The sequence below is a fragment of the Centroberyx gerrardi genome, chromosome 20, assembly GCF_048128805.1.
Source record: "Centroberyx gerrardi isolate f3 chromosome 20, fCenGer3.hap1.cur.20231027, whole genome shotgun sequence".
Lineage (NCBI taxonomy): Eukaryota > Metazoa > Chordata > Actinopteri > Beryciformes > Berycidae > Centroberyx > Centroberyx gerrardi.
The window spans coordinates 25,180,971-25,198,081 of NC_136016.1; the positions used below are offsets into that span (position 1 = coordinate 25,180,971).

A 17,111-nucleotide genomic window follows, 5' to 3' on the forward strand; every position below is an offset into this window, starting at 1 on the left:
GCAGTGAGCAGTGTGTAGGTGTGTGTGTGTGTGTGTGTGTGTGTGTGTGTGTGTGTGTGTGTGTGTGTGTGTGTGTGTGTGTGGCCTCGTGTTTCTTACTTGGTGGGGTCCAATGACCGGGAGCCCACACACGGTATGGGGCCCAAAAGCCTTGTGGGGCCCAAAATGGTGGGCCCCACACCGATTTTGACTTAAACTAGCTCAAGACCCTCCCCTGATATGCCTCTGGCTTTTTTTTCACTTGTCCCATGAGGTGACAAAGTATGGGTACAGGTGTGTATGTGTGTGTGAAATTTTTGTTCTCTATCGCCCCCTGTACCTGGCTATGCGGTATTGCCGCAGATACACACTTACAGAAGTGTGTAACATTTTAGCTAGTCATTTTAACCATTTTAGTTCGTCAGTTTCCATAAAACTATGCATTAAGAGTAATGCAACAGTTACTTATCATTTTGAGCAGTTGTATCAATTGATAGTTAGATCATTGTAATGAAATGAATAGACAGTCATTTCAGATGTAATGTGTGAATTGCATTTTGAAATGGTAATACTTTGATGTTAAGTTGTGTCATTTTGAGCAGGTGATTTTAGTTCAATGAACAAATGATCTTAGGTTTATGTGTATTGTATCCAAGCAATTGGAAGAAGTGAAAAATGTGCATTTTGATCATCGGTTGTGAGTTTTGTGTCTAGAGTTTTGAAAAATGACATCAAGGTTCTGAAATGAAAGTGATTGTAAAAAACTGTAAGCGTAGGCTTTATTGTGAAATAGGCTATAAGCCTATAAGACTTGGTTACACATAATAACAAACAGACCGGATCAAGCGAAAAGTAAAGAAAAACGTTTCATTTCTCTGTAGGGTCCTTTCCATAATGTTATCAGACACTTATAATAACAATCTGAGCCTGTCGGTGGCAAAAACAAGAACTTTTAGTGGACGTACATTAACGGTGCGATTTGCCCCGTCGGATTACATTGCAGCCCGTTTCGCAGCTGCCAGCTGAAGCGATCTCGCTCAATACTGGACCAATTTCAAAAATTGTTGTGCCCATTAGTTACTTAGACACAAAAAGTTGGGAAAATAGGGTCCAGGTTGAAAAATACCGAAGTTACCCTTTAACCTGACTTATCCCACTGAACTTCAAAAAATCATCATGGAGATTGAAAATAAGCAAATTGAGCGCAGAGTACACAGCCTGAGTGTCAAGCTGCTCACCTCTGACTAAACTGGAACTTTCTGAGATACTCTATGCAGAGGAACTTGATTTGTCATTTGCTCCTCTGGATTTAAGTTACTGTAGGTGTTTGTTGTGGAACTTTTGGACATAAGAATAGACTCATGGTGAACTTGCGAAGATTACTCGTGGTGCAGCACATAAGAGCACAATGCATTGTGTTCATCTATTTTAGCAGGAATGTATTTTATTTTCCTTGTATTTGAAACCTAATTTCGCTAGTAATGACAGTGTATGTCATTTGCACTGTCACTGTTGCGACACCCAGATTGATACAGTAGTTGATGTATGGTGTTGTCATTCTTAGTTACAAGCTAGCTTGACTGGAGTTTAGTATCTTGCATGGCAAATGTCATTGCACTTTCCTGTATAGGTTGAGGTCTATGGCACACATTTCAGATGCAGGCCTTTGATCAAAACTGGCTCACGATCGCAGTGTTGTTGGTAGAATCGTGCTCGATAGTGCGTGTTTAGTTTGGGCCAAAGTGGCTACACTGAGGCCTGGCTAGGGACATGCTCAGGGCCACATTAGAAGCTAGCCTGACGTCAGAAACCAGTTGGATCACCTGTCGCCAGTGTCTGACCTCAGCTTGGTTTGTCTTAGTTTATTCAGTGTTGTCGTTTTCACTTGGTATTTTAGATTTGTGTTGTGTTCACATTCTACGTCTTTATACAACGGCTTATTCACTGTACTATTGGCCATGGTCAGCACCTCCCTAACATTGATGTGCGTTCCCCCTTTTTCCTCCATTTTCTATGTTAGATCTCTGACATTAGATCTCTGACATTAGATCTCTGACATTAGATCTCTGACGTTACTTCTGTGATATTCAGACATAGCGATACAGTATATTTTCTCATTTTTAGACATTTCTGTATATTTTTCAGCATTTTGATAAAGTTGATCTCTCAACAGAATTTAGTTCAGAAATCTCTTATGGGGTGTGTTTCTGTGGCTTTCTCTTTAAGATAGAATAAGTCCTAGACTAACCAAATTCGGTAGGTGGGTTCCTATGGCCCCCCACTACTCAGGTAACACTAATCACCCATGTCAGCCAGATGGTGGCGCTATAACAAAGGGTCAAACTTAAAAGGCCATAACTCCCAAACCGTAGGTCAGATCAACATGAAACTTCAAACTCCTATGCAACTGAAGATACTCTACAACTTTGCCTCTGGGACCACCCATGTATATTTATGAATGTTGTGTGATTTGAATTTATTAGTAACTTACCTGCCAATTCCCATTTACTAACAGTTACTCTATAATGCTATTATCAGGTTATTAGCATCAGCAGCGTACTGTATTTTTTTAAGACTGGGCAAACTCAATTGACAAAATTTGGACTGTGAACAATATATTTTACGCATGCACAGAAATACATTAAATAATTTGTGCGTTCTGATTTCTTTTCAGACATCCACCTTCTTACAACCCTCACGACTCCCTTATTGCTTGCCTACTCCTACATTTTCTACATGGCTCAAGACAGTTTTGGGAAGAACTTCAGAGCCTGCAGAACTGCTCCCCTCACAATTATCTCCAGTCAAGCACCAGCAGCAAAGCCCCCAGCCTACATCAACAGCATATTCCTAATTAGAAAGGTATGTTGCCGGGGCGCTCCGGTTGCTCACCGAGTAGAGCGCGTATCATAAGGCTCAGTCCTTCCCGTAGCAACCCGGGTTCGAATCCAGCCCGCGGTCATTTGCTGCATGTTCTCCTCTCTCTCTCTCTCTCCCATGCCTTCCTGTCTCTCTCTCACTAACTCTGTCAAATAAAGCATCAAAATGCCAAAAATAAATCTTTAAAAAAAAGAAAAGTATGTTGCCTGTTCTCCTATTTAATAGTTCCTATCACTTGACTTTGCAGCCCTGAAGTTTCTACTTGCTTCTTGTGTGCCATTATGCTTATATATTTTGGACAGTGCGTAATGTGTTAAAGGGGAATTTATGAGGCCATAAAATGTTGGTATGAGCTCTTGCACCCATATGAGGTTTTAATTCTGGTTATTCTCTTATTCCACACTCCTGTTCTCACTAACCCTAACCCGCTAACCCACCACCAAGGCGCTTCAACTCATACAGAACGTAGCGGCCCGCCTGATCTCTATAACAATGAATGGGGCTCTGACGTTGTGAGGCCATAAAACGTTTGTGTAATTTCTTACACCAAAATGACTGTTTGAAATCTTAAACTTTATATCCAGTTTAAAATCTGGATCAGACCTGTTAGGGGGTATACTACAAAGCTAGATTATGGGGTTAGCGAGGTAACTTATTTCCCCCATTGGCTGAAAGTAATTTTGGTTATATAGCTTTTCAGTAGCCTGACTGATGAAAGCAAGCCTTTGACTTTTTTAGACTATGACATTTGCAAGCAAGTCTATACTTCCAGAGTATGTTTTTATGCTGTATTAGTTCATCATTTGCACTCAATAGCTCTTAATGGGGGGGGGTTCAATTAAAAAGAATAATGCAAAATATTGCCTGCATTCCACCATTTAATTTGTCACAGATGACATCTAATCAATATTTTAATGGAACACACAACTGCTGATACTTCACAGTCAGTGCCCCATGTGTTGTCTATGGAGTAGCCCAATTTGAGGATTCTCTGTGATTTCTAGCTTTAGGAGAGAGTGATGCATGTTTCCAAATACAGACTTAACTGTCCTTGGGCACAGGAATAACATATGTGACATTCCCCTTTAAGCCTTTCATTTAGTCAAAATTGCTTTCAAATGAATGTACTGTATATTTATGAATGTTGTGTGATTTGAATTTATTAGTAACTTACCTGCCAATTCCCAGTTACTAACAAACATTTATGTCTCGTCTATTTACTCCTTGATTTTGTGTACTGTGTAATACATTGCAATTGCTATATGTTTGAAGAGAAATGTTGCTATAGTTGTATGAAAAGCACAATTATTATTAATGTTCTTGTTGCATTGTATTGGACTTTGATTACGCACTATATTTGTTCAGAAGGACATCCACTCGTCACCAGTTTCCAGCACAGGCATCCCTCTTTCAGACAGTGAACAGACAGTGTCAGGATTCCACATGACACTAGGTATTAGAGAAATGTTGCAGAGGAGTTCAGGTGATGTAGGGTACAGGGCTATTTTCAGATTTTTAGAAAACACAGGAATTAATAGGATAATTTAATGTAATAGTATAGTAACCTTTTGTTGTTTAATGGCGGTTGGCAAACAGCTTTTAGGTGCATTACTGCCACCTTCTGGATTGGAGTGTGGATCAGAACGGTTACTATGCTATTACATTAAATTCTCCTATTAAGAAGAAGAAGTTTCTTCTGCAGTTTTTCTGGACTCTTGTTTTCACTAGCAGCTGCAGTTTTCCTGGACTCTTGCTTCATGTTTGCTGGTTTACTCTTTCCTGTGCGTCCATGAGAGTGTGAGTACTCAGTAATATTGTTGTGTAAATTATGTGTCATTTAATAAAAGAGCAGTCATTTCTACATGTAACCTGATTCTATCCTGTTCTTTGCATCTGAGGGAAGGGTTGGCAGGGGGATGGGATGGGGGAAGTGGTGCGAAATTAACAAAATAAGCCATTCTGGCCCAATGCCGGAACTGGTAATGAGCCACATCCGAGTCTGGCACTTGTGGTGTACTTCAGGCTCAAACCCGGGCCTAGCCCGGCTGTCCCGGCTTAGTTGTGGTTTGCCGGACTCAGTCCGAATCAGTTGGGCCGCACTTCAGCCGTATCTCTCGGCCGAGTCTGGGCCGAGTCTTTGCCAACTATCGGTCCGCGCTGCGGCCGTACCTCACGGCCAAGACTATGCTGACTCGGCCTGCCCGGACTACGCGACATCGGGCCGAGTATTTTCTGTTACGGCACGTGCGATTTGGGCCGCGTGTGGGCCGATACAATTTTGCTAGCTGGGTTTCTGTACGCACTCTTGGTAAGACCAAATTTGATTGTACGACCGTTCTATGAATTAGGTCCCAGGATTAATCAGACCAGGTTCTGGAGATCATATGACCTGTAGTTTCATCTTCTTGTTAGCTGACAGTAGTGGAACCAACATGGTCTTCTCCTCTGACCTCTGACCTCTGACTCTGATCAAGCAGGACTGCAGCTGACTGGATGCTTTGGCCTAATCCCAAACCAGCCCCTCCCCCCTCGCCCTCTCCACTCCCCCTCCGTTTGTGCGTTCACCTGGAGGGTTCGCCACACTAAAACCCGTCCCAAACCAGTTAGCAGGATTGTAAGTGGACTGTAAAACCCTCCGACAGCGAGTCCACATCAATGCAGACTCGAACATCTGCTAGCAGGAAGTGCAGCTGCAACAGGAGAAAACACCAGAGGAATGTTTAGTTCTGTCTTTCTACTTTGTGCAGCGCTTCTGATCTCACAGCTTTGTTTTCAACACACTCACTTCACAGCCTTAAACTAAACCACAGAATGTGGTTTAGTTTAAAACTAAACAGGAGAAAATCTCTTTGTCCCTCTGGTCCCATAAAGGTCTTTATGCATAAAAAAAATCCAGTTTACTTCACGTGATTCTCCTGGTTTTGGATGTTCTGTGTTTACAAGACAGTCAGCCTGTTATCGTTGCCTCTGGTAAAGGAAACGGCAAAACAGCCGCACGAGCAGGGCGTCTATCGGTTGCCATGGTGATGACAGCTTCCAATTCCTCTGGTAGAGTGGCGAGGGTGTCCCACAGTTTGTCAGTTTATTTCTACCACCCCTCTTCATCAGAAGGCCCTCCATAGCTGAGAGTGTAACTTGATGTGGAGTGACTTGGTGGTGACTTGGTGGTGGGAGGAGCTGGTTTGGGATTGGACCTTTGTCTCGGTGAACTCTATTTTCTCTAACATTTTAGCAGGTCGGCTGTTTCTGAGCTGCTGGAACCGTCCGGCACCAACCATCAAACCACGTTTAAATATAACGTCTTGTCCATCCTGTCCGCATGCTGCATTTACATGTGACTCACTGTCTGGAGGAGTGAGTTGTTAGAAAGGTGTATCTAATTAACTGAGTGTACATCTGAGTGTACATGTCCCATCCACCAGCTGTTCACAGGGTTTGGGTTTGTTTACAACACGCTGCTTTAGTGCCAACAAGTGAAACAGGGAGGAAATTACTAGATTACTAGGATTTCTTTTATAGCAATTTCATTTCAAATTAGTTTTATACCTTTTCAGCACTACTACAAAGACAAACATGCTGGTCAAGCATTTCCTATCAGCCAATCAGAGTTGATTGTTAATCAGGACCAATGTTTAATGTGCTGTTTTGTTCACAGAGTCGATCACTGTCAGATTCCTGTCTGGCGAGAGATTCTTCTAAATCCTCTGAGGACAGAAACCGACCTCTGAGATATTTAATTTGGTGGAGATACAGGTTGTGAAAAACTTGCACGTCTTTAACTACTTAAGACAAATAAACACACTGCAGAGTCTGGACTCTCTAGTTTCCACCATTTTTAATCTTTAATCACTTTTAAATCCCAGCTTTTCCCAAGTACACTGAAGGAGCTTGGACAACACATCAGGGATAGAAAAATATCATCTGGAATATTAAAAGTACAACAGCAGGCTTTAGTAGTTCTGTGAGGAATATCTTGGCTTAAAGTTTGGACTTGAAAGTTTCTATGAGTTTTCAAAACATTAAATGATTCATTTTGTTTATCCAGCAGCATCAGGCTGCCTGTCTGAACCTGCTTCAGTTCACTTCTAACACTGAGGACCTTCTGGCATGACGAGGTTGTGAAGAACTGAAAATGCTCCGGTCATCAGTCCGTGTTTTCTGACCCAGACCTGCAGTGAAGTCAAACCATCAGAAATGTAATCTGTTACAGATTACTATTAGGAATGTAATCCATTGGATTACTCAAACCCACAAAAATAATATGATTATTTTCACTTTGTTTTAGATTTCTTTATGGTCAGAATCTGCAGAATGACAATAATTTGAACAGTGCACTGTAGCCACCTGTCCTGGGTCAATTCAACTGTGACTCATCACTGTAACATGACACTTACAACTCATTTGTAATCAGATTACTGCAATCCCATTACACCCAAAGCAGAACCATATATAGACTTGAGTTAGTCCAGGTGGTACTATGGTCTTCTCTAGAACTGTTGGCTGTAAATGGACTCCCTACGATCACCATGGTGACATGGACAACATCACTGGTTACTATAGCAACAACCACAGAGCAGGACTGTGGAGCATGGCTGCCACTGAAAACACCCAAACTCTTAACAAAGGAGTCTGGATCCAGAGGAGTGATGGTAGGAAACCAACAGGGAGCAGTTAAGGTCAAAAAGTCTCTCTGTACAAAGTGCATCTCACTTCTTAACTGTAAATAGACCAACTGGCTCAGTCAACTTTTATATGAAGTCAACTGCCCTAGTTAACTGTATACAGTCAATCTAGCTTAATTAACTTTTGTAGGAAGTCCAACTAGCTTAGCTGACTCTGTATGAAGTCGGCTAGCTTAGCTAACTCTGTATGAAGTCCAGCACCACTGTTGTCCAGCTAGCTAGCTGAGGCCGGTGTGTGTTTGTCACCTGGTTAGCAGCTAGCAGCTAGCTAACCCAGGAACAGCAGCTAACAGTCGGCTAGTTTAGCATGTTTTAGGTGACGTTTTTCATGCGTCTGAACCCCACTGTTATGTTGTTGCCTTGGAGATGTCAACCATCCATCACTCAAACTGTCTCTGAGGCAGCACAGTGGAGAATCAGCTGACAGCCTGGCTCTTCTCTCATTGGCTGACTGACTGAGGCGTGCAGCCATGTTGGAGTAACATGTCTGACCGTTGCTATGGCCAAACTGTGTTCATGTATGGCTCTGGCTCTGTGTTCTGCCTCAGTCAACCGAACTGGAACAGATGGGATTCAAGAGAAGAGTTGCTGGTTCCAATCCCTGTAGTCCGTCTGGTCCACAGCAGACTTACCCCCTCCTCCCACCCACCCCTACACCCTCCTCCCCCCCCTCTCCTCCCCCCCCTCCTCCTCCTCCCCCTCCTCCTCCTCCTCCTCCTCCTGGACCGGCCAGTTGCTGGTTCCAATCTCTGCTGGACGCTGGAGGCCTGTGGACAGCAGCAGATAATACAATAACCCTTAAGGGTTTCATCATATTATATAATATTATATAATGTGCTACATATATGTTCACATATAAAATCACCTGATACAATATGATCTATACTGTCACATAGATATATACTATTATAGAGTATATTATCTATAGTATCATAGTACTGTAGTGTAGATACATGATGTAAACTATTACATTATTATCAGTTGATACAGGTGAAGAAGGGATATCTTACTTATAATATAATTAATATGATTAATAATTTTATACCAGATGGTACTATATCATGAACTGTAATACTACTGACCAGCAGGTACTACAGTGTGTAGTGTAGTAGTACTGTCCAACACGTAATACAACATGTTTTATTGCTAACCAGCAGGTACTGCAGTGTGTAACAACATGTTTGTAGCGGTGTAGTGTGTAGCAGAGGATTAGTGTCTAATGTTATTATGCAGTAAACTGTAGATGTTCTTGTTACACAGTAAACATTGTTGCTATGCAGTAAACCCTCTTACCATGCAGTAAACATTGTTGCTATGCAGTAAACCCTCTTACCATGCAGTAAACACTGTTGCTATGCAGTAATCCCTGTTACTATGCAGTAAACCCTGTTGCTATGCAGTAAACCCTCTTACCATGCAGTAAACATTGTTGCTATGCAGTAAACCCTCTTACCATGCAGTAAACACTGTTGCTATGCAGTAAACCCTGTTGCTATGCAGTAAACCCTGTTGCTATGCAGTAAACACTGTTACTTTGCAGTAAACACTGCAGTAAACCCTGTTACTATGCAGTAAACCCTGTTGCTATGCAGTAATCCCTGTTGCTTTGCAGCAAACCCTGTTGCTATGCAGTAAACCCTGTTACTATGCAGTAAACCCTGTTGCTATGCAGTAAACCCTGTTGCTATGCAGTAAACCCTGTTACTATGCAGCAAACCCTGTTGCTATGCAGTAAACCCTGTTGCTATGCAGTAAACACTGTTACTTTGCAGTAAACACTGCAGTAAACCCTGTTACTATGCAGTAAACCCTGTTGCTATGCAGTAATCCCTGTTGCTATGTAGTAAACCCTGTTGCTATGCAGCAAACCCTGTTGCTATGCAGTAAATCCTGTTGCTATGCAGCAAACCCTGTTACTATGCAGTAAACCCTGTTGCTATGCAGTAATCCCTGCTGCTTTGCAGCAAACCCTGTTACTATGCAGTAAACCCTGTTGCTATGCAGTAAACCCTGTTGCTATGTTGCTATGCTACTCACCAGCCTGCTGTTAGGACCACAGGATGAAGGCTAAAGAGAAGAATAAAAATAAAAATAGAAACTGTGGAAAGAAAAGAAAAGAGAGTCAGCAGGTCAAAGATCAAACATGATTTCACTATTCTGATCAGAACCCTACATCTACAGAGTTTGTATGGCAACCATGTTACTATAGTAACAGCTGACCTTTAGAACATTGCCATGGTGATGTTACAGAGAACATTGTTAACAGAGAGAAAGAGGTAGAATCTGCACACTGTACTGATAGCTCACAATAATTCTATACGTTTCAATCTCACAGATCTTCATCTTTCCTTCCTCTTTCTCTTTATCTATCATTAGACTAACTGTGTGTATATATAGCTCTGGTCCAGGCTGACAGTCTATCATTGGGCTAGTCTCGCTCTCCCAGACCCTTGATAATATATCAAGGGTCTGGTATCAATGTATAGTACAGTCCAGAGTCTGTGCTGAGTGGGTGTTGACATTTTAAACCGTTGACATTGAAAACCATGAATCATGGTTAAGGGGGCGGTGCTTAAAGCCTAAGATTCATCTCACATGGATGTCATCTCAGCTGTTCGGCATGCAGCTTGTAAATAGAAACATAGGTAGCCTTGTGGGACTCCAACAGAAGAAAAGTTTACACAAACACCATCACAAAATAAAAAGTTGGTCAGTGTATGGAAGTCTAAACCAATCTCTAACATCTAATGCACATCACGTCATGTTTGTCATGTGGAGAAACAGCAGACCAGCAGAGTCTCCTGCTGTGAAAATTTAAGTGAAACTTCACATTCCTCACTCTGCTCCAGACTCTCCTGTTACTAACAGGATGGAAACAGAAACTTGGTTCCATGTGTTCTGCTGCCCTACAGACTTTAACAGTAGGTAACATTATCAGCTGGTGGGATTTAAGGAACGATTAGGTCATTTAACCGATAACCGTGTTGCAGTGCTTCAATTATGCATCTGAAAGCACTGAATTGAACTGAACTGAATTGAACTGAATTGAATTGAATTGAATTGAATTGAATTGAATTGAATTGAACTGAACTGAACTGAACTGAACTGAACTGAATTGAATTGAATTGAATTGAATTGAACTGAACTGAACTGAACTGAACTGAACTGAACTGAATTGAATTGAATTGAATTGAATTGAATTGAATTGAACTGAACTGAACTGAACTGAATTGAATTGAACTAAATTGAATTGAACATGTGTCGTGGGCCTGTACAGGATCTATGCTTGTTAAAATCCTCCAGACCTTTCTTGTCGGTGACAATTCACTGCAACAACAGCAGAAATATTGTGGCGTTTACTCTCTAAGACTTCCTCTAGTTCTGGTTCCTGTACAGGATTTCTATCTGTTACACCAGAAGCTCCTGCGACGCTCCTCAGATTACCATTGGACTAACTGTGTGTGTATATGGCTCTGGTCCAGACTGACAGTCTATCATTGGACTAACTGTGTGTATATGGCTCTGGTCCAGACAGATGAGAACTTGATTTGTTTTCTAACATTTTCTCTCTTCATTTTTTTCTCCTTCTCTTTCTATCTATCCTTACCTTCTCTTCTAGCTCTTTGATCTGTCGTTTCTGTGCTTCTATCCATTCCTCCAACTCCTTGTTCCTCTAGAAAGACACAGGCACACACACACACACACACACACACACACACACACACACACACACACACACAGAGAATTAGCAATTAATTTCTCAAAATAGCTCATAAAGTGCTTAGCAGAGAACAAGACAAACAAAATTAGATGATAAAATTAAACTTTATTGATCCCCATGGTGAAATTAAGTTGTTCTAGCAGCAAAAGTAACAGTTTTCAGCAGGGAAAAGATAACAGACAACTCAAATATAAAAAAATAGATAAATGAACAAAATAGTAGTAGAAATCATAAATCTAGAAAATGTGCCCAGTAGAGCATAGACCTCCTCCATGTCTGACAGCCACCTTTTGGTGATAAGCCACACCCCCTTTGGCCAATCCATATGAAAAGTTAACCAGTTCTTCCTTGGGCCATAACCAACCTTCATACCAAGTTTTTTGTAAATCCAAACCCAACTGTTAGAGATCCTGCTGACGGACAGACAGACACACAGACGCAGGTGAAAACATTTCCTTCTTGGCGGAGGGAATAAAAGCAATAAAGTAGAATAGATGCAGTTGTGCAGTGATGTAATCGTATGTTGCTGACAGTTTCAACATGTTAAGGAGACTATAAAAGTGGTGAGTATGGGGAAAGAAATGCATTGCCAACATTTATGAATAATTGTTACACACGTTGCTCAGCTGCTTACTTAAATACAGATTACTAAATATGAAACATTTGCTGTATATATCGATAAGTAGATATAAGTAAATATATAGGAAAATATGTATGTATAAACATATTTGCTATATATGTATAAATATATGTACATACAACACAGTGTTGTAAAAGTATATATACATATATACGTGTGTAATAGTGGAAGCATTATGAAAAATGGGAATACAGATTGTGAAGCAGATGTATGAATTTACTGCGATATCTTTGGTGAAAATTGTAGAAAACAAAGAGCAGCAACACAAGACAAAATAAATAAAACCGATGGAATTAGCCATTGGTCTGGTTCAACTTCGTTCAGCCAATCCTGGACGGACGGGCGTTTACCGACCTGTTGTTTTTTTTAAGATTTTTTTTGGCATTTCTCCTTTATTGGACAGTTACAGTAGAGAGAGACAGGAGAGACAGGATGACATGCAGCAAGGGGAAGGGGCCGGATTCAAACCCTGCCACCGCAATCAGGACTTGGCCTGAATGGTACGCGCTCTAGCGGTTCAGCAGCACCCCCCCAACCCCCTTTTTTTGACATGTGCAGTCCGGCTTCTTGGTTTCGCGGGTTCGTTCCTTAAGTCGAGCTTTATTTATTTATTATTTAAGGTTTACCTGTTGTGCATGCTGCAGTAAGTCCATTCTCTCTCGGAGGATCTGGGCATCTCTCTCTCTTAGCTCGCCCATTACTGCTCTTTTCCATTGGTCCATTGCTCTTCTAAGCTCCTCCCTCTCTTCCTCTGTCAGTGCTTCAGACAGACGACCCCCCTCTATCTTCCAGCCCTCCATCCTGGATCCTTCCTGCTGCAGAGCCTCAAACAACATGGCTTCCAGCTCCAAGATCCTCTGGACAGAAAGACAGAGAGACAGACAGAGAGAGAGAGAGAGAGAGAGACAGACAGACAGAGAGAGAGAAAGAGCAAGAGACAGAAAATTGTAAGGTGACGTTTTGCAGTTATTCCTTGTGGCCAGTAGAGGGAACTTCTGAAAGTAGAAACAAAGTAAATCTGGATCAGAGACAGCAAAGCCAAGATTGCTTTGTGTTGAGATACAGAGATATACTGCATTTACCAACAGTATTTGGTCAAAGTTTTTGCCAAATGTGGCCGTCAGCCTGTGACCTGTTACATGGGAGAGAGACATCTATGGTATCTGTAGTCCTCTCATGTAATTAATGCTTAATGGAATCGTTGAAGCATGTGAGCATGTGCTGGACGATTACCTGGAGCTACCGGAAGATGAAACATCCTCTACATGTACTGTATGGTCAAACAAGGAAATTAGAGTGTTACCAAATTAGCCTGGTCCATGGACAGTAGTTAGTTAGTTGTTAGTTAGTTAGTTACTTAGTTATTTGTTAGTTAGTTAGTTAGATGGGTTAGTTAGTTGTTAGTTAGATAGGTTTGTTTGTTCGTTCGTTCTGTAGCTGGTTAGTAATACTGACCTTATGAGCCTGGTCCATTGACTGTTTCCTGTAATCCAGCTCTTCATCCAGGTAACCCTTCTGTTTACTGAACAGGTCCTGAAACACACACACACACACACACACACACACAGATTTATACACACACAAAGTTTGTCACTGTAGAAACCTGATGATGGGTGTGCTCCATTGGCAACTGTGTTTTCTGGTGGTGACCAGAGGTCAGAGGTCACTCTGGTACCAGAGGGTTCAGCTCTGTCAGGTTTCCACAGTGATAGATACTAGCCATCCTCCTGTCACTGCTGGGAATCAAACTAGCAACCTTCCTTCAATGGTCTGGGTCAACCTGCCGGTTCATCCAGCGGCAGCAAAATGGTAACAAGTGAACCGGCTTTTTAGCAACTGTGTAGTAATAAAGAAGTCTTCATTCGTACCACAGACTGTCATCCTCCTTTTGTCACATCTGGTATCTGACTGAGTCCTTAATAAATCTGCTGATATTTTGTCTTCACGTCCAAAGAAGGCATCTGACAGCCATGTTTCTTCTCACTTTCTCTGATCAGAATCTCTCTCCGAGCTTTCCTGTCACTATATGATGTAATATCACTAATATTTAATCACATAGAAATCAAACAACACTCTGAAAACAAAGCTTTGTTTACCTTCTCACTTGCAATGTCCAACATCTTCTGCTGCAGAGCAGACTTGGTCACTTCAATGGACTCCAGCCACTGATCACACAGACAGACAGACAGACAGACAGACAGGTAGACAGGCAGACAGACAGACAGACAGGTAGACAGGCAGACAGACAGACAGACAGTTAGGGGGTTAGTCAGCTGGTTGGTCATTCATGCCTCACCTTCTCTAACAGTGTGAGGACCAGCAGTCAGCCAGTCAGCTACATAACAAGGTAAATAGAGACAGATAAATAGACAGGAATGTAATAGACACTGTAGGGATGTTTGTAGATCGATGGCCTGAATGACCTACAGATGTGGCTGTTCATTTGTATTTTCTTGCACGTTGAGTGTGATCATGGTTGTAGCTGGTCAGTCAAAGAACTAATGCAACATGCTAAGCTAATACTAATGCAACATGCTAAGCTAATACAACATGGGGAAGTAGCTACATGCTCTAGTTTACCAGCTACTGTAGAAGCAGTCTCACTACCAGTACTACTAGCAACGTATCCAGATTCTGTGCAGAGGGGCGTTGACATTGAAAAACGTTGACATAGAAAACCACGAATCATGGTTGAGAGGGCGGGGCTTGAAGCCTCAGTATCATCTCAGTGTGTTTGGTGCAGCTTGTAAACAGAAACGCTCCTGTCTCCCTCTCCAGCTATGTGGAGCTCAGCGTCGCCTGGCCTGATGTATCAGACTGTTCCCAAATCCTCTGGGCAAACAAGCCAGACCATCTAGTCCAGATACGCGTTCCACAACAGTAAACAGTAAACTTAGCTCCATTTTGACTCTTTACTAACCCTAACCCTAGGTGGGTAGCTATCTGGTCACTTAGATAGATGGTTAGATAGACAGTTCATTACCTTCTCTGCCAGCGTGAGGACAGTCCTGGCGTGGATCACAACCACCTGCTCTTCATTGGACAGATTCTGGAGGAAAATGTGTTAACACAACAACATGTCAACCGCACATCAAAAACAGGTGAACACATTAACATGGAAACTACACGTCAACATGTTAACATAATGACAGACTAACATTGTCAACATGTAAACATATTACCATATCAAGTACAAAGCAATATGTAACATTTAACCATATTAATACATCAGCCCATTAACAACAACTGGTCATACACACATTAATATGTTAACACTTTAATAACATATCAACCACATGTCAACAACATGTTAATACATGAACACTAGAAAGACGAGTGGATTTGGGGTTTTAAGAAGCCAAAAAGCCACCAACTGATGATAAGTCTTCCCCCAACACCTGAAATAAATGCAATGCTTTTTAAAATAAATAACAGTTCATAAATAAACAAACTTGTAGACTGTGTGTGTATTATTTGCTTAAGGTAACATACTGCAACATGGCCAAAGTGTTTTTCCATAATTTAATAGAAAAACATAGAGGAATAATAATAGGCACGGCATTTGAGCTTTTTTAACCCTAAGTAAGTTAGGTTAGTTAGGTATTTGTTAGTACAGAGGGTATAGTGTAGGGTCCTACTTAGTACAGAGGGTATACTTTAGGGTCCTAGTTAGTACGGAGGGTAAAGTGTAGGGTCCTAGTTAGTACAGAGGGTATAGTGTAGGGTCCTACTTAGTACAGAGGGTATAGTGTAGGGTCCTAGTTAGTACAGAGGGTATAATGTAGGGTCCTAGTTAGTACGGAGGGTATAATGTAGGGTCCTAGTTAGTATAGAGGGTATAGTGTAGGGTCCTTGTTAGTACAGAGGGTATAGTGTAGGGTCCTACTTAGTACAGAGGACCCTCTGTTCTAAGTAGGACCCTACACTATGCTCTCTGCACTAACAAATACGGGTATTTATTAGTACAGAGGGTATAGTGTAGGGTCCTACTTAGTACAGAGGGTATAATGTAGGGTTCTACTTAGTACAGAGGGTATAGTGTAGGGTCCTAGTTAGTACAGAGGGTATAGTGTAGGGTCCTACTTAGTACAGAGGGTATAGTGTAGGGTCCTAGTTAGTACAGAGGGTATAGTGTAGGGTCCTACTTAGTACAGAGGGTATAGTGTAGGGTCCTAGTTAGTACAGAGGGTATAGTGTAGGGTCCTAGTTAGTACAGAAGGTATAATGTAGGGTCCTAGTTAGTACGGAGGGTATAATGTAGGGTCCTAGTTAGTATAGAGGGTATAGTGTAGGGTCCTTGTTAGTACAGAGGGTATAGTGTAGGGTCCTACTTAGTACAGAGGGTATAGTGTAGGGTTCTACTTAGTACAGAGGGTATAGTGTAGGGTCCTACTTAGTACAGAGGTTATAGTGTGGGGTCCTTGTTAGTACGGAGGGTATAGTGTAGGGTCCTAGTTAGTACAGAGGGTGTAGTGTAGGGTCTTAGTTAGTACAGAGGGTCTAGGCTAGGGTCCTCCTTACTATTGAGGAGGTAGTTTAGAGTTCTATTTAGTATGCAGGGTTTTAGATCCTATAGTACTCCTCTATACATAGATTGGTGAAATATAGTGCCTAGTAGACACATTCATGTACAAAGGAAATGCAACATACACTTACGGCGTTATCTCCCAGAATATCCAGCTTCTTCATCAACTCAGTTATCACAATGTCCTGCAGAACAAAAAGAGATGATTCATTAAGCTAACCAACTAATTAACTCCTTGTTTGACATACAAATTAACTAACTGACAGATTGGGTATTCTTGTTACTGTGTGTGTTGTAATGGCTGTTGGAACATCATTAGTATGGGGGTTGTAATGTAGGGTCCTAGTTCGTATGGAAGGCGTACAGTGGGGTCCTAGATAGGGGTTCTAGTTAGTGTCCAAGTTAGGACTGGAGGAACAATATATGTGATGTTGGTATGTGACCCTAAACCAAACCAGACCAGATGATGCAATCACCCTTTCAGCCAATCAGTAACATTTATAATCAAGCAGCAATAATAAATCAAATATTGTATGTATGTTTATATGTATATAGTATAGAGTATATTATATATGTAGGTAGTATAGACTAACTACAGTAATTTGAGTATATAGTATACATATATATATATATATAAAGTGTGTATGCTTGGACACATGCAAGGTTTGGTGCTGATCTGGTCAA

At 41.5% G+C, this 17,111-nt stretch overlaps 1 protein-coding gene across 2 annotated transcripts in view; it reads right to left on the reverse strand.

The window, feature by feature from the left end:
• Positions 1-9,588: 9,588 nt before the first annotated feature.
• jakmip3 (Janus kinase and microtubule interacting protein 3) overlaps positions 9,589-17,111 on the reverse strand; it is a 33,020-nt gene continuing 25,497 nt past the window's right edge. For both annotated transcript variants that reach the window (XM_071918574.1, XM_071918573.1), the window contains exons 16-22: positions 16,553-16,612; positions 14,886-14,951; positions 13,999-14,067; positions 13,358-13,435; positions 12,529-12,759; positions 11,149-11,214; positions 9,589-9,639 (exon numbers count right to left, since the gene is read on the reverse strand). In XM_071918574.1, the coding sequence (XP_071774675.1) occupies positions 9,589-9,639; positions 11,149-11,214; positions 12,529-12,759; positions 13,358-13,435; positions 13,999-14,067; positions 14,886-14,951; positions 16,553-16,612 (621 nt within the window). The remainder of the gene's footprint in view (positions 9,640-11,148; positions 11,215-12,528; positions 12,760-13,357; positions 13,436-13,998; positions 14,068-14,885; positions 14,952-16,552; positions 16,613-17,111) is intronic.